The sequence below is a fragment of the Camelina sativa genome, chromosome 11, assembly GCF_030686135.1.
Source record: "Camelina sativa cultivar CO46 ecotype springtype chromosome 11, ASM3068613v1".
Classification (NCBI taxonomy): domain Eukaryota; kingdom Viridiplantae; phylum Streptophyta; class Magnoliopsida; order Brassicales; family Brassicaceae; genus Camelina; species Camelina sativa.
In genome coordinates, this window is record NC_141890.1 from 4,514,009 (window position 1) to 4,528,372 (window position 14,364).

The window sequence follows — 14,364 nt, forward strand, 5'->3', positions numbered from 1 at the left end:
GAAGAAACGTGGAGCAGAGAAAAGTGTCGGCAGAGGAAGTGGAATGAGAAGAAGCATAAAGTGTATCACGTCATATATAACAATCAATTCAGTGAAGAGAATGGGACCAAACAGCTTTTACATTTATAGAGTGGGTTTGTTGATGATTCTGGGACCGAACTAGGATCATGATCTTGTCTCTCTTGCTTTTCTAGGCTTTTTATTGTGGTCATGCAAAAACCATGTCTTCGTGCCAACTTTGTAATTAATTTATTCGTCTTTTTGTAAACATAATTTGGAGTTTGTAGTTGCGGAAACACATCCATAATAACTTCAATAAAAGCAAATAACATTTTATATTCAATCTTCAGCCAAGGTTACATTTGCTTCACTTGGGAAATTACTTGACAGAAAACCAAGCAGCTTGTCCATTCTTGACTTGTTAATATGGGTCCTTGATTGGACAATATCACAATATCAACACAAAACTTGTCAATTCTTGACTTGTCTATTAAACAAGATATGAACAAATTCTAGCAAAGGACACAAATGCGCTTGTTAAACATCATCAAAATAGGTACAATTATCCTAAACCTAGTGCAAACAATCAAAAAGAGGTGTTTCTAAGGTGGCGCTAAAAGGTGGCAAGCACTAGAGTCGAAGGTGAAGATGATGTAGCTTAAAAGGTGCTTCTAAGACTACTATCAAAATCCCTGCCTAGTGTGGTAGCTCAAGTTCATGAAATGTTAAAGCCATGCGAAGGGAACATCAAATGAACAAAATTTCCAACATTCGAGTCGACGATGAAGATGAACCAAGCCATGTAGGGATCCACAATCGTGGTTCAGCTTTTCCCATAGCAGGCCATGCAACTAAATGACGATGCTTCATAACAAGCCTTGCAACTAAATGAAGATTTCATAGCAGGAGAGTAGAGAAGCAAACAGATAAGCAATGAAGATGCTTCATAGCAGGTTGAGCAACTAAATGAAGATGTGTCATAGCAGAAGAGTAGAGAAGCAAACAGATAAGCAATGAAGATGCTTCATAGCAGGCTGAGCAACTAAATGAAGATGCTTCATAGCAGAAGAGTAGAGAAGCAAGCAGACAAGCAATGAAGCAGTAGTAGTAGTAGACCAGAAGAAACCTCGACAAAGTGGAAAAAGACAAGAAACACATAAGCATTTAGCAGAATTTCTCAAACAAAACATTACGTCTTTAAGAAACAAGGTACGAAATCATTCTTTTTTACCTACGGGTAGATTAGATACACGAATACGTACACTCCATATCCAAATGAAAAAGTAGCAAGCTTTTATCCAATCCAACCACCTAAAACTTATATTAAATTCTTACTGAAATTTATAGATGATATTAATTTCTCTTAGGCTCTCTCATCTTCTCTTCCAATGCAAGTAGTACTTCTCGATCATCCCACAAACTCGTTATCCAGCAAAACAACTCAGCTCCTGCTTCTGCGTCTATCTTTCAGTCCATTACTGTAGATACAAGAACAGAAGGTTGAATAAGACACATTGACTAATGGTAAAAAAGGTCAAAATCCCTCATTTAAGAAAAACAACCATAATTCAATATCCATGTCAAACATCAACTCAAATGACATATCAATTGACTGATAAAACACTGATTATGATATAGAGAATTGGGAAAAGAAGTTTACCCATTAGCATATGGCACTTCTTCACGCGCTCTGTATGGAGGTGGTGATCTACTGTAGCTGCGACCACGAGGAGGAGGTGGAGAAGGACTGCGGCGCCTTGGAGGAGGGGGAGATCTTGCACGAGGGCTGTAACTCCTGAAACCAGAAAACAACAAGTTAGTTCAACTAATCTGTTCACAGAAGCTAGATCGAGTTGATTTCAAATTGCACATAAGGTAATAAAACTAGATACACAACTGACCTCCGTCCATAGCTTGGGCTCCTTCTGTATCTTGGACTGCGACTACGGCTCCTGCTGCGACGCCTCCCAGTGCCACCACGGTTACGGCATTCACGTGCAAAATGACCAGGCTCACCACACTCATAGCACTTCAAATCAGAACCACCGCGACCACCACAGTCACCTCCACGGTCACCCCCACGGCCACCACCTCCACGTTCACCTCGGTTGTGAGACTGTTCAACCCTCCAGCCATTTTTGCCTATCCATTATCACAATACAAATGTCATATTTTATTTAAAAGATCCCACCACACTTACTATCAGAGCAGGATTGAAAGAATGTGAATGAATGCATTACCATCTACACCACGAATGGCATCACGGGCATCCCTAGGATCCTCGAAATCAAGAAAAGCGTAACCAGGTGGTCTACGAGCAACCCAAACACTGCACACACAATAATGAAACATTAAGAGAAGTACAAAACAGATTACTTAAACATCAAAAAGATTCAAAATTGTAGTAGTACTAACTGATCCGATTATTACCTCCTAATAACTCCATAGACACGGAACTCATCCTCGAGTTCACGCTCAGTAACTCGCGGGTCCAAGTTTCCAACGTACACACGTGACATCTTCTTATGTAACCTGTCAATGGCACAAAAGCAGTTCATGTTAAAGGATTCGAGCTTCTTCACTATCGAAACTATAAATTTTCTCAACACAAGAGATCTCTCGATTAAGGAACATACACAGTCTCTAGATCCACAAAGGGACTCGTTCAAGTTCAACAGATCGGATTAAACAAAAACGAAGCAAAGAATGAAATTAAGAGCGAGAAGAGAGAAAGAAACTTGGCGTGACCACCTACCTCGCGAGAGAAGAACCGAAAGATTCCGAGCAGCTCTGACTCTATGAGACGACGAGAGGAAAAAGAATTGAAGTGGGAGAAAACTAGGGTTTCTGAATCTGAAACTGAAGAAGATACTTCCTTCTTTAGGGGTTTGTAAGCGCGTCAACTTTAACATAAACACAATAAAGCCCGAATTTTATGTTTTGGGCCTATAATTTGATACTGTTATTGGGCTTCACACCGGCCTTTTCATATATAAAATTGTCCTTTTTAATTTATATTCTCGAAACTGGAGCAATCTTATCGAAGCAGGCCCATCCAACCTAGGCTATGTATTTTTATTTTGGTAAATGTGATGCATTGCCTTGTATATTTAAAAAGAACGTAAATGTAAATAGAAATAGCACTTCTACTCTATAATCTTTTCCAACAGCTAACTACGATCTTTCTTATTCGTTTGTAAAAGCCAAGCAGCTTGCGATTCGGATCAATAAAAATGGCGAAACCACAATTTGCTTGGTTAATCAAAAAGCTAATCAATGAATAAAGGACAATAAACAAAAACATATAGTGAAGACAACACACCATTTTGAGTATACCGACAATCCAGCTGCAAAGATATATTAAAAACACGTATTAGAGCTTAGAAAAGGAAGCTACTGTTTTGTGACTTGGAAAAAAGGTCAGTAATGAGCTTACGAAATTGGAAGTTTTGGTTAGACGACGAAAGCAGCCAATAGAGCATGCAATATCGCCCAGTAAATCATGATCCCTAACCGTAAGGCTGGTTGTCTCATGAGCGTCCGATCACAAGAGACCCTGACAAAGAAACAAGAAAAAACAGAATCCCTTTTTGTTAGATCATAATTAGGAACTTTTAAATTGAATGAGATCGATGAATGGAAACAGGCTGACCATAAACCATCGACCATGTTTGTGAGGGGTCTTGTGAATCTAGGGATGATTCTCGAAGTAGACATTGATCTGAAACCATGAGCTAAAAACGCAGCCAAAAAAAATACAAATGGAGATGTTACTAAGAGAATGTGTAGCGATTAACTAAAGTACTAAATATTTAGAGACAAATTTACTTACCTTTATCATCATCTTCTTCTAAGCTACCACTTTGATCAGCTTGATCTGCATCTATACTAATGGCCACTTGGTCGTTGTTCCCTTTACGCAAACTCCGGACTTGAGATGGGACCGGTGTTTTCGTCCACTTGTTTATCTGCAATACCCAAAAATAACCCCGAAATCAAAAATTTATAGGCATCTGGAATGGTGTAACTATCCCCAACAGGATCAAAGCTTACCAGAGGTTCCACTTCAACAATCTCTGACGTCGGGCTTGTTGACATGTTTGGTTGGGATTCTTTCTCATGTAAGAATTTTTCAAGAGTTGCTTCTTTCTGTCTGAGCTCAGCCACTCTACTCCTCTCAGCCTCAAGCAATGCGTCCTTGCTTTGTCCAACTAACCGTAATTCGTCTACTTCAGATAGTATAGATGCAATCCTTTTCTCAAGTGTCTCCATGTAGTGGTTTATGTGACTCTGCGCATCAGTGGAAGGTGAATCTTCTAGACCAAGTAGCAAAGCTATCGTGTCAAACCAAGAAAGTACAGTTTGGATATCTTCTGAATCTCTCTTAATGTCCATCTGAGAAGCAGCAAGAGCTTCATTGGTGCACCTAGTGACTTCTTGTCTTAAGAAAGAAACCTCGGTATCTCGATCTTGCACTTGCTGTTGAAGTTTCTCGATTTCAACGAGAAGATTTTCAGAGAGATGGTGGAGCTCATCGAATTTATCCACAGTAATTGATAGCTTTTTGGAAATCTTCCCACGAGAAGCTTCAGCTTTCTGCAAATCTAAGTTCTTCTGTTGCACTTCCTGTTCTAATTCTGTAACCCTGTGTTTTAGATCCTCCATCTGAGACTCTTCCTCGTCAAGCGCTTGCATTAATGCCTCAATTTCTGCAGCAAACAATAACGTATTAGCTGATCTGTGCGGCAGTGGAAAAGCAAAAGTTTCAAATTGAAATACTGACCTTGGTCTTTTGCAGTTAGCACATCACTAAGCGATGTGACCTTCTCCTGTAATTCTGAGTGTGATGTCTGCCCTGCTTGCAGCTCTTTAACTCTCTCCTTCATAGAATCCCGTTCCTGAACCAAAATGCCCAGCTGGTCTTGCATATCACGCATCCGGGCACTGGTAGATTGAAGATCTTCTGCAAAAATTTTAGCACCAGCCTGGGCTTCCTTAACTTGACCCACAAGTTCATTGCACATCCTATCATTTTGGATGTCCTTTTCGTGTAACTCCCTTTGCAAATTGGTGATGATTACCTTCATCTCCTTTTCATTTCTCTCCACAGCCTCAGCATTTACTACAACAAGCTCCTTAACAGCTGACGATAGCCTATTTACCATGGACCTGACAGATTCCATGGACGAATCCTCATCTACTTGATGGAGACCCATATTGAAATTGTCATTTCCAACAAGTTCGGCTTTACGGTTTTCAATTTCCATCAACACACTAGAACATGCTTTATGAAGCAAGGCAACTCTTTCACCCAGAGCAGCAATTTCTGACTCCGTTCCTTTTCCGATTGACTTAAAAACGGTGTCCAGACTGTTGCATACAATATTAATCTGGTCGTGCCATGATGTCAAGTGCTTGCTTACATTCTCTTCGAGATGGCTAACATCATCCACAAACTGATCAAGGTTTTGTGAGAGAGAACCACAAATTTCGGTAATGTTTCCACCACTTGAAATCTCATGCAAGTTGTTGTTCGACCAAGCAGCACTCAAGCGTGAAAAGAATTCCTAGGCAGAGAGGGGAAAATTTAGGAACAGTCAGTGGCAGAAAATAGAACGTACACCATGATAAGCTGTTGAAAGGATCTAAAATACCTTTTCTACGAAATTCCCAGAACCGAGCTGCGGCCAGCCAGACAAATTAGTACCAGTTTGCTTCGCACATGATTCTATATTTGCCTTCAGATGATGCAGAAACTCCATATCCATAGTGAAAATATCAGCTAGGCAACTGCTGGTACCTGCGAGTATTTTCTTTAGAGAGTTTACACTAGTTCCGAAGGACAGCAGTTGACCATAAAGCTTCTTCTTTTCTTCACTGTTGACTGCTGATAAGTTTTCAAAATGTAATTTTTCAGCCTCTGCTGCGTCCTTCTCTTTGGAAAGTTGCTGGATTTCATCTGTACATTTTGATAGCTCCTCTTGCAGACTATCGTTTCTCTCCTGAACCTCGTTCAACTCGGCAAGTAGCAACTCAGCTGCTCTTCTGAATTTTCTCGACTCCTGCTCAGCAGAAGACATGGCTGTACTCATATTTTGAAACAGTTGTGAGATACGTTGAAGCTTCAGAACTGGATCATTTCTGTCACCTTCATCACCAATATCAATGCTATTCAACACATTCAACGTCATGCTCAATGTACCACTTCGTTCCCGCAGTAAATTTTCTTTTTCTTCCAAATGACTTTTCAACAATTGGCACTCAGACTCTAGGGCTTCTACCCTTACAGTGTAAGATTCCAACTCCCTAACTTTATTTTCATTCTCTAAGAGTATTTCATCTCGGTTAATAATCTCTGATTTCAGGCAACCAATCTCAGCGTTCAACTCTTCAATAGTTTGCTTCAGGCTATCCCTTAGTTGGACCAACGCTTTCCCTTTCCTAACAGCTACATTTAATTTCTCTCTTGCAGAGGCTGATCTCTGCTCTTCTTCTTTAAGAAACTCCTGCAATTCTAATATTTTCCTATCAAGTGCCTCATTTTCAGCAACCAAGGATTGTTGTTGTGCCATGTATGAATCTCTTTCTTCCCTTGTCAGCTTTTGAACATGCAGTGCTTCATCCAGATCTTTTGTTAAGGAAGCTACATCAGGTGTCTCTACTACGGTTATGTCTCTACTTGTTGCTTCAACGATCAATTCAGGATGGCGCCCATCAGAAGTTGTTTCATCTAAACCCAATGACTCTCCACTTCTAACATCAGCATATGATGGACGAGTTTCACAGACTTTGTCATCTCTTTCAGCTTTTAACATATTCTTATAATAGTCTATCAGCTGTCTCAGCAGTCCATCCAAACTCTCAGAATTACTTGCCAAAGCCAAATTCTGCAAGCCATCTTCCTGGATAACATCATTAATCACGTACCTCAAATTCAATAGCTCTCCTTCAATAGTCTGAAGATGTTCTTCATTCCCAAGTTTCTCAACTAGTTTTCCATGCAAATCATTCACTTGATTCTGCAGTTTCTCATTCTCAACTTCAAGGTGACTGGCCCTCCCAGTAAGACTCTCATGATCACCATTCAAACTTTCCAGTCTTTCAGAAAGATTCACCCTCTCATTAACACACGACTGAAGATTTGCCTCGACATCAAATACTTGCTTTTGTGAGACTTCCAAATCAGCACTTAGTGATTGACAATAGACTTCAAGGTTATCAATCTTTTGTTGGAGAGTATCCCTCTCATCTGTAGACTCCGATATTGAAGTTGCAAGCCATTCAATCTTGTTTTCCACTTCCATGGACTGTAGCTGTGGAGGCATATCAATATTCTCGAGGAGTTTTTCCCATTTCTGTACCAAGGTATTCCTTTCCATCAAGGACTGCTCGAGCATTTCATTCTGTTCAGCCAATCCATAAAACTTCCCTTTAAGCTCCTCAAACTTGATCCTTAAGTCATCCTCAGAACTTGTGCCAGTTTGTACATCCTCCCGCCAGGGCTCCGAGATAGCAAATCCCGCACCGCCATCAGAACTCTTCTGATCCCAATCAGAGGGACGCAAAGAGTTGCCGTTGGCTGATCTTGCTAACCACTCCACCTTTTCCAATATATCTCGAGCATGAAAATGCTCTGGGAGATCCAAATCTTCCAAAATTTCTTCAATTCTGTGAAGCAGAGAGTCTTTGAGAAGAAAAGATTCCCGCAGTGCAGTAGCTGAGTTTCGGATGTATGAAAGCTCAGATTCTAATGCTTCCACGCGTTCACCTGCCTCCGTATAGGTCTTAAGTTTTGCTTCAACTTCCAGAAGCCTTGAGTCCTTCAAATTCAATTCCTCTGAGCACTTCTGTAGTTTAGCAGAGGTTTCGGCCAATGACTGCTTGACATTGTCACGCTGAACAATCAAACCTTTTCCTTTAGCAACAGCTATGCTAAGCTTCTCTCTAGTCGATAATAACCTCTGCTCTGATTGTTCACATTCATTAGATTTATCTTGTAACTCAGATTGTACAGCCACAAGCGACTCCTCTGCGTGGGTTAAATTTTCCCTGAGATCACCTATTTCCGATTTATGGTGCAGTAAACTCTCCTGGATCTCCATCAACTCATTCTGCTTAGCCTCTAACTGTTTTCTGAGGAGATGAGCCAATTCCTCAGTCTCCATAAACTTCTGAACAAGTTGGGAAACAAGAAACTCCACATGTGAACTAGGAGATTCAGAACTAATTCCACTTTCAAGTTCCAGAACACCCTCAACCTTCCCAACTAACTCTCGAAGTGAAGTGGAATGAAGGCTTTGCTGCGCCAGTTCCTCCATATCGTTTGATTTACTCGACAAGTCCGACTTTAGCTTATCAATCACAGACCGAAGTTCAAGCCTCTCAGAAAGAATATTTCGCACAGCCTCCATCAGATTCTCAAAACTACCATCCTTAAAAGGATCAGAGACAGCTACATTTTCAACTTCAAGATTGGCTATTTCCTCTGACCCACATGATTCAGTAATCAATTTTGTCAAATCAGCATAGATCTTCTGCATTGAAGAAGCTGCAAATTCATTCTTCTCAAACAGAGTACTGAAACTCTGCTTCAATTCCTCATATTGGTTTGAGGTGGACTCATGCTTCGCATAAGCAGCTTCAAGTTTTGCCTCCAGATCGTCAATCATCTTTACAGCCATATCAACAGAACCAGATATGCGCTTGCTCATATCTAAGCCAACAGAAGCTACAGAAGTGCCAGATCTGAGTAGACAATCATCCAGCCTCACAACTGCTTCACCAAATTCAGACATCAATGATGTCAATTCATGTTCTAGCATCATTGCCCTCTCAGATTCATCCTGCAAGGCCACTAACTGTTCTTCCATTGAGGACAAAAAGCTACTTAAAGTCTGCTGTAAGTTTTCCAGCTGAATTTCAAGCTCATCGATTCTCAGTAAGCAAGAACTCAGCTTCTTATTGAGCTCCGTGTTTTCTACACCGATACTACCATTTCTTAGCTTTAATGATTCACAAAGAAGTTCAAGTTCATGGTTTCTATGTTGCAGCTCATATGAATAATGCTTCAGAGCTTCAAATGAAATTTTACTCTCAATACTATCGGCCTCCAGAACATCAATGTGATCCTGCTGAGATGCGAACTCAACATTTAACTCCTTGAGTCTTTGATTTGTCGATGTCCTGTCATCACTTAACTGGTTGAATTGTATACCAGCCTCCTTAGCATTCAAGAGTAACTGAGCAAGCAAGCCTCTCAAACTTCTAATCTGCACATTCACAGATACAAATTGATCTCCTTCTGATAGATCATCAGTTAACTGTGCTTTTTCCGATTCCTGTTCTTCTGGTTTCTGCTTTGACTCAAAAGCTTGAATCAGTTTTGATACTGCTGGTGTAGCACCCTTATCCCTAGATTTACTCATTGAAGAATCAGCAAGGATCTGCTTAATTGCCTCTTCAAGGTTCTGAACCATTTTCTCCCCCTTATCCAGATTCTTCTTCAAGGCAGAAAACTCAGACGTCTCTTCCATCACCTCTTCCAAATTTGTATATAGCGCATTTTCAAGGAATGATGCGGTCTGTTTACTAACCCCGACTTCTGAACTTTTCTCAAGTTTCTCAGAAATTTCCTGATTGATCAATCCTGATGCATCCTCGTTACCAATGTCTACCATTCTAGCTTTCTCTACCATAATGCTGCTAGTAAGAGATGTATTTTCTTCAGCCAATTTATCGAGGCGCGCTATTGCTTCTTTTAACTCAACTTCTAGATGAGTCCGCTCTTTTTGTACAGTTGACGTACGCTCTTGAAGAGTAAGAAGTTCATGCGTAAGTTTATCATTTTCCTCAACCAAATGTTCCTTTTCCCCTTGAAACTTCAAGAGCTTATTATTCAACAAAGAATATCCTTCTTTTAGATTGGAATACTCGGACAATAAATAAGTCTCCGAGATCAGATGTGCACTCAGTTCCAGATGTGCTTTCTCATTTTCTTCCCTGAGACGTAGGTTGTTCTCATCAAACTTAGTCTGCTGGCCTGTCAATAAAGAAAGCGTCTCCTTTATGTTTAAATTTTCCACCTCTTGCAGGGTGGCCAACGTCTTACAATTTGCCAATTCTTCCTGTAACTTTTCTGCCTCACCCAATAAACTATATTTATCATCCATAAGATTCATCTTCTCATCTTTCAGTGGACCAATAGTATTTTCCAATTGCTCAACTTCTGCCTTTAGTATGGCCGCCACGTTCTTGCAATTGTTTAACTCAGACGAAAGATGCTCAATCTCATAGTTCTTGGATTTTTTTTCTTCAAGAAGTTCCTTTTTCTCATCATTCACGGAAGAAATGGCTGCAACCAACGTATCATTCTCCACCTGAAGATTGATGAACTTTTCTTTCGCCTCAGATAGATCCAACACGGACTTTTCTAGGCTAAGCTGCAATTCATTCATCTTAGTAGTGAAATCCTCCACTTGTGCTTCTGTAGCAAGAAGCTGATTTTCAAGCTTCTCATTTGACCTTGTGGCAGCATATAGTTTAGACTGGCACTCTGATAGTTCCTCCACAAGAAAGTCATTTCTCTCTGTCACCGCATTATATGATGTACGAAGCTGTGATATTTCAGCTACCAGTTGGTTATGTTGATGATCAAACTCGTTTTGTAGATGAGACTGTTCCGTGAGTTGCACATGGAGTATATCTTCCATGGTACTCGAAACAAATAGTTCTTCTCTTAATCGCTCCAAGGAACTTGTTCCTGGCTCATTACTGGAAGCAGCCTCTCTTGCATTGCACAAAATTTGATATTCATCTTGTCCAAGTCCTCGTACAATATCCACAAGCTGTAAGAAGCTGACTGAGCGGCCTTCGTGAACATGAGCAACGGAAACGTCACCAGATAGATTCAATGTGTCGAGTTTACGAGGTTCCTCATGGCTCGAAAATTCAGATAGACTGACGCTCTCAGGCAATTGCAGCTGACTAGCCATATGTGCAACAGTGCCTTCCTCAGGTTCAGCAGAAAGCACGTGATCTCTGTTCATAGGAAAATGAATAGATGTTTCTGGTTTCTCTTCATTAAGCTCTGCAGCTTCCCTGATCTGTTGGCTTCTAATATTACCACTTATTCCATCTAGTTGAACTGAATCAAGTGTAACTGAGGATCCCTCTGAAAAGTGTGAAGGGGAAGCAGATGCTGGATCGCTTGTTTGCCTTTCTTCAGTTGCAATCTTATCCACACCTGCCTTTGCAAGTGATTCAGAAAACTGCTCCATGTGTGAACCATCTTCTTCCTGCATTTCCCCTACCCAGAAACAAATGAGAATTGAATTACACATCAAAAGGTTGCATGCAATAAATCTAACCTCTTTACCCGTATCGAAGAAAAAGTAATTAAAAAACTGATTGAAGGGAGAAGCATGAAGAGAAGGAGAGAACAACCTACATCAGTTACCTGATCTCCCCTTGCACGAATCAAGGAAACATCAGGAATATATTCATGGAGAGATGATGGCTGATGTGGCTTATCCACACTCCCAGACCCACTTTCAACTTCAACTCCTTTTTCTTCAGCTATGTTTCCAGAAGCAGCAGATACTTCGTCAACATTAATAGATGCATCGTTATGTATAACTCCCTTCTCAGAATCTGCAGGGTCAGATGTCAGAGAATCTACTGTGCCATCCGTTTCACTGTTGATAGACTTCATATTCTCTTCTTCCGTGGATAATGATATACTGATATCATTTTCAGAATTAACTACTTCTTTTCTCACTTCAGATCCATCATCAGACGTAGTATTTACTGGCTGAGGCGGATCAGGTTCTGATGCTGAACCATGGACTGAAACATCTTCGTGAGCTTCTGCATTTGCAGAAGTTTGTGGAGAATCAACAACCTCCTCGCCAACATTTACATGAGATGTAGCTCCTCCTGCAGCCACATGGGACGGAGCTTCTGCCTCATCACTAACAGCACTTGTGTCAGGTTTACGCTCATGCTTCTCAGATTTACCAGATTTTTTAGAGGATTTTCCTTGGCTTGTACTGCCTTTGGAGTCCTTTTTCTGATCAGTGCCTTTGTCAGCCTTCTTTTGACGAAATTGTTGAAGCTGAAAGTAGGTCAAGAAAATTAGCAGTTAAGACAATTTCCAACCAATGTTTCTGTGTCTGTATAAATCAAGGGTGGACAAGTAATCAAGTATAGGCTGTGGAGACAAGTTGGGTAAAGTTATGCGTGAAATATAGCAAAATAACTTAACTTCTTTAATAGCTAAAAATGAGAAAGAGCATTATATCAAGAAACCAGGCTATCAAATATTTCCTCCTAAACTATGAACTTAGACGATAAACACAGCAGAAGGAAATGAAACAGTAGAGCACCAACTGACATTTTGTGATAATTGAGAATATCTACACAACTTCCAAAGAGACAACGAAGCTAACCTTCTGACGCCCAGCAGCAAGTGGATCGCTACGATTCTTTTTCTTGTCCATTTGATTCACTCTGTTCTTGTTCCCACAATGAATATTCGTGGATCAACACCAATTTTGGATCATCATGGTTCTTGCCTCCTGACTGACGCAGAATTGAAAAACAAGGAAAACTGAGCTAATTTAACAAAACTTATACATGATATCACAGAGCACCGACACAATATAGTGGCTTTAGAATAATGAACAACACAGATCAAAACCCAATTCGCATAAAAAGTAACAAAAACAGACACAAATTTGTGCAGAGATATCATAAATATCCAGATTCAATAGTTTTACACACCCCAGTGATAAAATAAGACGGAAGCTAAATCCAAACCCATGATCCTAAAGCCGCAATTAAATATCAAATTCCACCAAAACAAATTCGATAAATACGCTAAGAAAATCACGAAACTGAGCTAAAGCATACCCTCGATCCGTAGAAGAGAATACTCAAAGGGAGACTGAAATCAACTTTGAGCGTTAATCTCCTTCCTGTAGAACGAATTGCTTGAAAACACCTATTATGTACGTCGCTTTCTCCTTAGATCTAACGCGAATGGCGTTTAGCTGGTGTGTCTCGGTCGTTTGGCAAAGGGAAAACAAAAAAAAAAGACAACCAAAACTGCTAAAGATGAAAAACACCACGACGCGATTCAACCTTACACAATACACAGACGTCGATTTGAAGCGAAACGTGAAAAATTCCCAAACACACTACTCTTCGCAAAAGTTACAGCTCAAACTGGGCCTTAAAAGCCCAATTTAAAACGGGTCAGATGGTACTTGGGTTTCGTTGGCCAGTTTGAGGCTATTACCAAAATTACAAATTTACAGAAGTAAGCTCAGCCAAACAACAGAGGAGGAGGACATAGATGAAATCTACTCAAAACTTAATCGGTAATGAGCAGCATTTGATATTAATCATCCGTTCTTTTTTTTACATATGATCAAAATAATATTGTAATACAAGTAACTACAACTATAAACGGGACTAAAGAAGGCTACAAAGCTTACATCCTTATACAAAACACAAGATGTATTACAGTACAGTCACGAGATCATTGAAGAAATCTTTAACAAGATGTTTATTATGTGTGTGTTAAACTTCACGTTTAGGCCGGTTACGTGTTCGTTGAAGCACAGGTTCTTGAATGACATCGTCCAGTGACATGTCACGTTCACCATTCTCCCCATTTTCTGCTGCTTTTATCGCTTGGTTCAACGCAATCTATAGCAAACCAAATGGCACGGTAATGGTATCAGTCTACTCAGTCACAACACTTAAGGCCTGCCTATATTATTAGAACACAATGGTGATTTCTCTTAAATTCTAAGGATGACATAAATTAAATAACTTCAAACAAATTCAAAACTCTAAAATCGAATCATTGAATTAAGATATGGTGAACTGGGAAACGGCGATCTTACATCCTCGAGGAAATCTTCGTCGAGCTTATCAGCGATTTTGATTGAAGTGAAGACAGTGGCCGCGATAAGAGTAGCAGGGATGGCGAACGCTAGCAAGTAGCTACTCGTGCTCGGCCCTGCTCGCGTCACAACGGAACAGTCTCTGATTCTCCGGGTAAGACTTAATCCCCCGGCTCCTCCTACTCCACCGCCGCAGAAATTGTTTGCCGGCGGTGAGAATAGCGGCTGAGAAGAAGAAGTTGAAGAAGAAGACGCGGATAAGATTGTTTGTGTGGGTTGCATAGGGATAGAGACGAACACTCTCGCCATTCTTTTTCTTCTTCCTCTTTTTGTTTCTGTTGATTTGGAAGCAAACGATAAGGATAATCATATCGGGTCGGGTATATCAAACCGACCCGATTAAAATAATCTGAAAACTTGTCCAATGGGCTTACTTGTACCAGGCCCATTAAAA

The 14,364-nt window shown here is 40.4% G+C and overlaps 3 protein-coding genes across 21 annotated transcripts; all 3 read right to left on the reverse strand.

The window, feature by feature from the left end:
• Positions 1 to 383: 383 nt before the first annotated feature.
• On the reverse strand, positions 384 to 2,918 carry LOC104721682 (serine/arginine-rich splicing factor RSZ22). Of its 3 annotated transcripts, none has more exons than XR_002034193.2 (7): positions 2,756 to 2,918; positions 2,431 to 2,532; positions 2,241 to 2,329; positions 1,902 to 2,142; positions 1,661 to 1,795; positions 1,232 to 1,478; positions 384 to 1,126 (listed from the first exon to the last, which is right to left on the reverse strand). XR_002034193.2 is itself a non-coding variant. In XM_010439719.3 (6 exons), the coding sequence occupies exons 2-6, from the start codon at positions 2,517 to 2,519 to the stop codon at positions 1,442 to 1,444; spliced, it is 591 nt and encodes a 196-aa protein (XP_010438021.1). In that variant the 5' UTR covers positions 2,520 to 2,532; positions 2,756 to 2,918; the 3' UTR covers positions 1,143 to 1,441. The 3 variants fall into 3 exon arrangements, 1 of the variants encoding a protein (XP_010438021.1); XR_757071.3 differs by having other exon boundaries at positions 1,336 to 1,478; positions 2,756 to 2,893; XM_010439719.3 differs by lacking the exon at positions 384 to 1,126 and having other exon boundaries at positions 1,143 to 1,478.
• Positions 2,919 to 3,126: 208 nt separating this feature from the next.
• Positions 3,127 to 13,281, reverse strand: LOC104727642 (uncharacterized). 17 transcript variants are annotated; one of them, XM_087473173.1, is made up of 10 exons: positions 12,910 to 13,281; positions 12,447 to 12,579; positions 11,443 to 12,112; positions 5,655 to 11,305; positions 4,784 to 5,567; positions 4,054 to 4,709; positions 3,833 to 3,968; positions 3,653 to 3,734; positions 3,437 to 3,556; positions 3,127 to 3,347 (listed from the first exon to the last, which is right to left on the reverse strand). In XM_087473173.1, the coding sequence occupies exons 2-9, from the start codon at positions 12,495 to 12,497 to the stop codon at positions 3,454 to 3,456; spliced, it is 8,133 nt and encodes a 2,710-aa protein (XP_087329299.1). In that variant the 5' UTR covers positions 12,498 to 12,579; positions 12,910 to 13,281; the 3' UTR covers positions 3,127 to 3,347; positions 3,437 to 3,453. The 17 variants fall into 17 exon arrangements, with proteins under 17 accessions (XP_087329299.1, XP_087329300.1, XP_087329308.1 ...); XM_087473174.1 differs by having other exon boundaries at positions 12,447 to 12,575; positions 12,910 to 13,178; XM_087473182.1 differs by having other exon boundaries at positions 11,447 to 12,112; positions 12,910 to 13,176.
• A 70-nt stretch (positions 13,282 to 13,351) lies between these two features.
• On the reverse strand, positions 13,352 to 14,333 carry LOC104721683 (uncharacterized). The gene is made up of 2 exons (XM_010439720.3): positions 13,911 to 14,333; positions 13,352 to 13,710 (listed from the first exon to the last, which is right to left on the reverse strand). Exons 1-2 carry the CDS (start codon positions 14,217 to 14,219, stop codon positions 13,582 to 13,584), a joined length of 438 nt encoding a protein of 145 aa, XP_010438022.1. The 5' UTR covers positions 14,220 to 14,333; the 3' UTR covers positions 13,352 to 13,581.
• Positions 14,334 to 14,364: the final 31 nt, after the last annotated feature.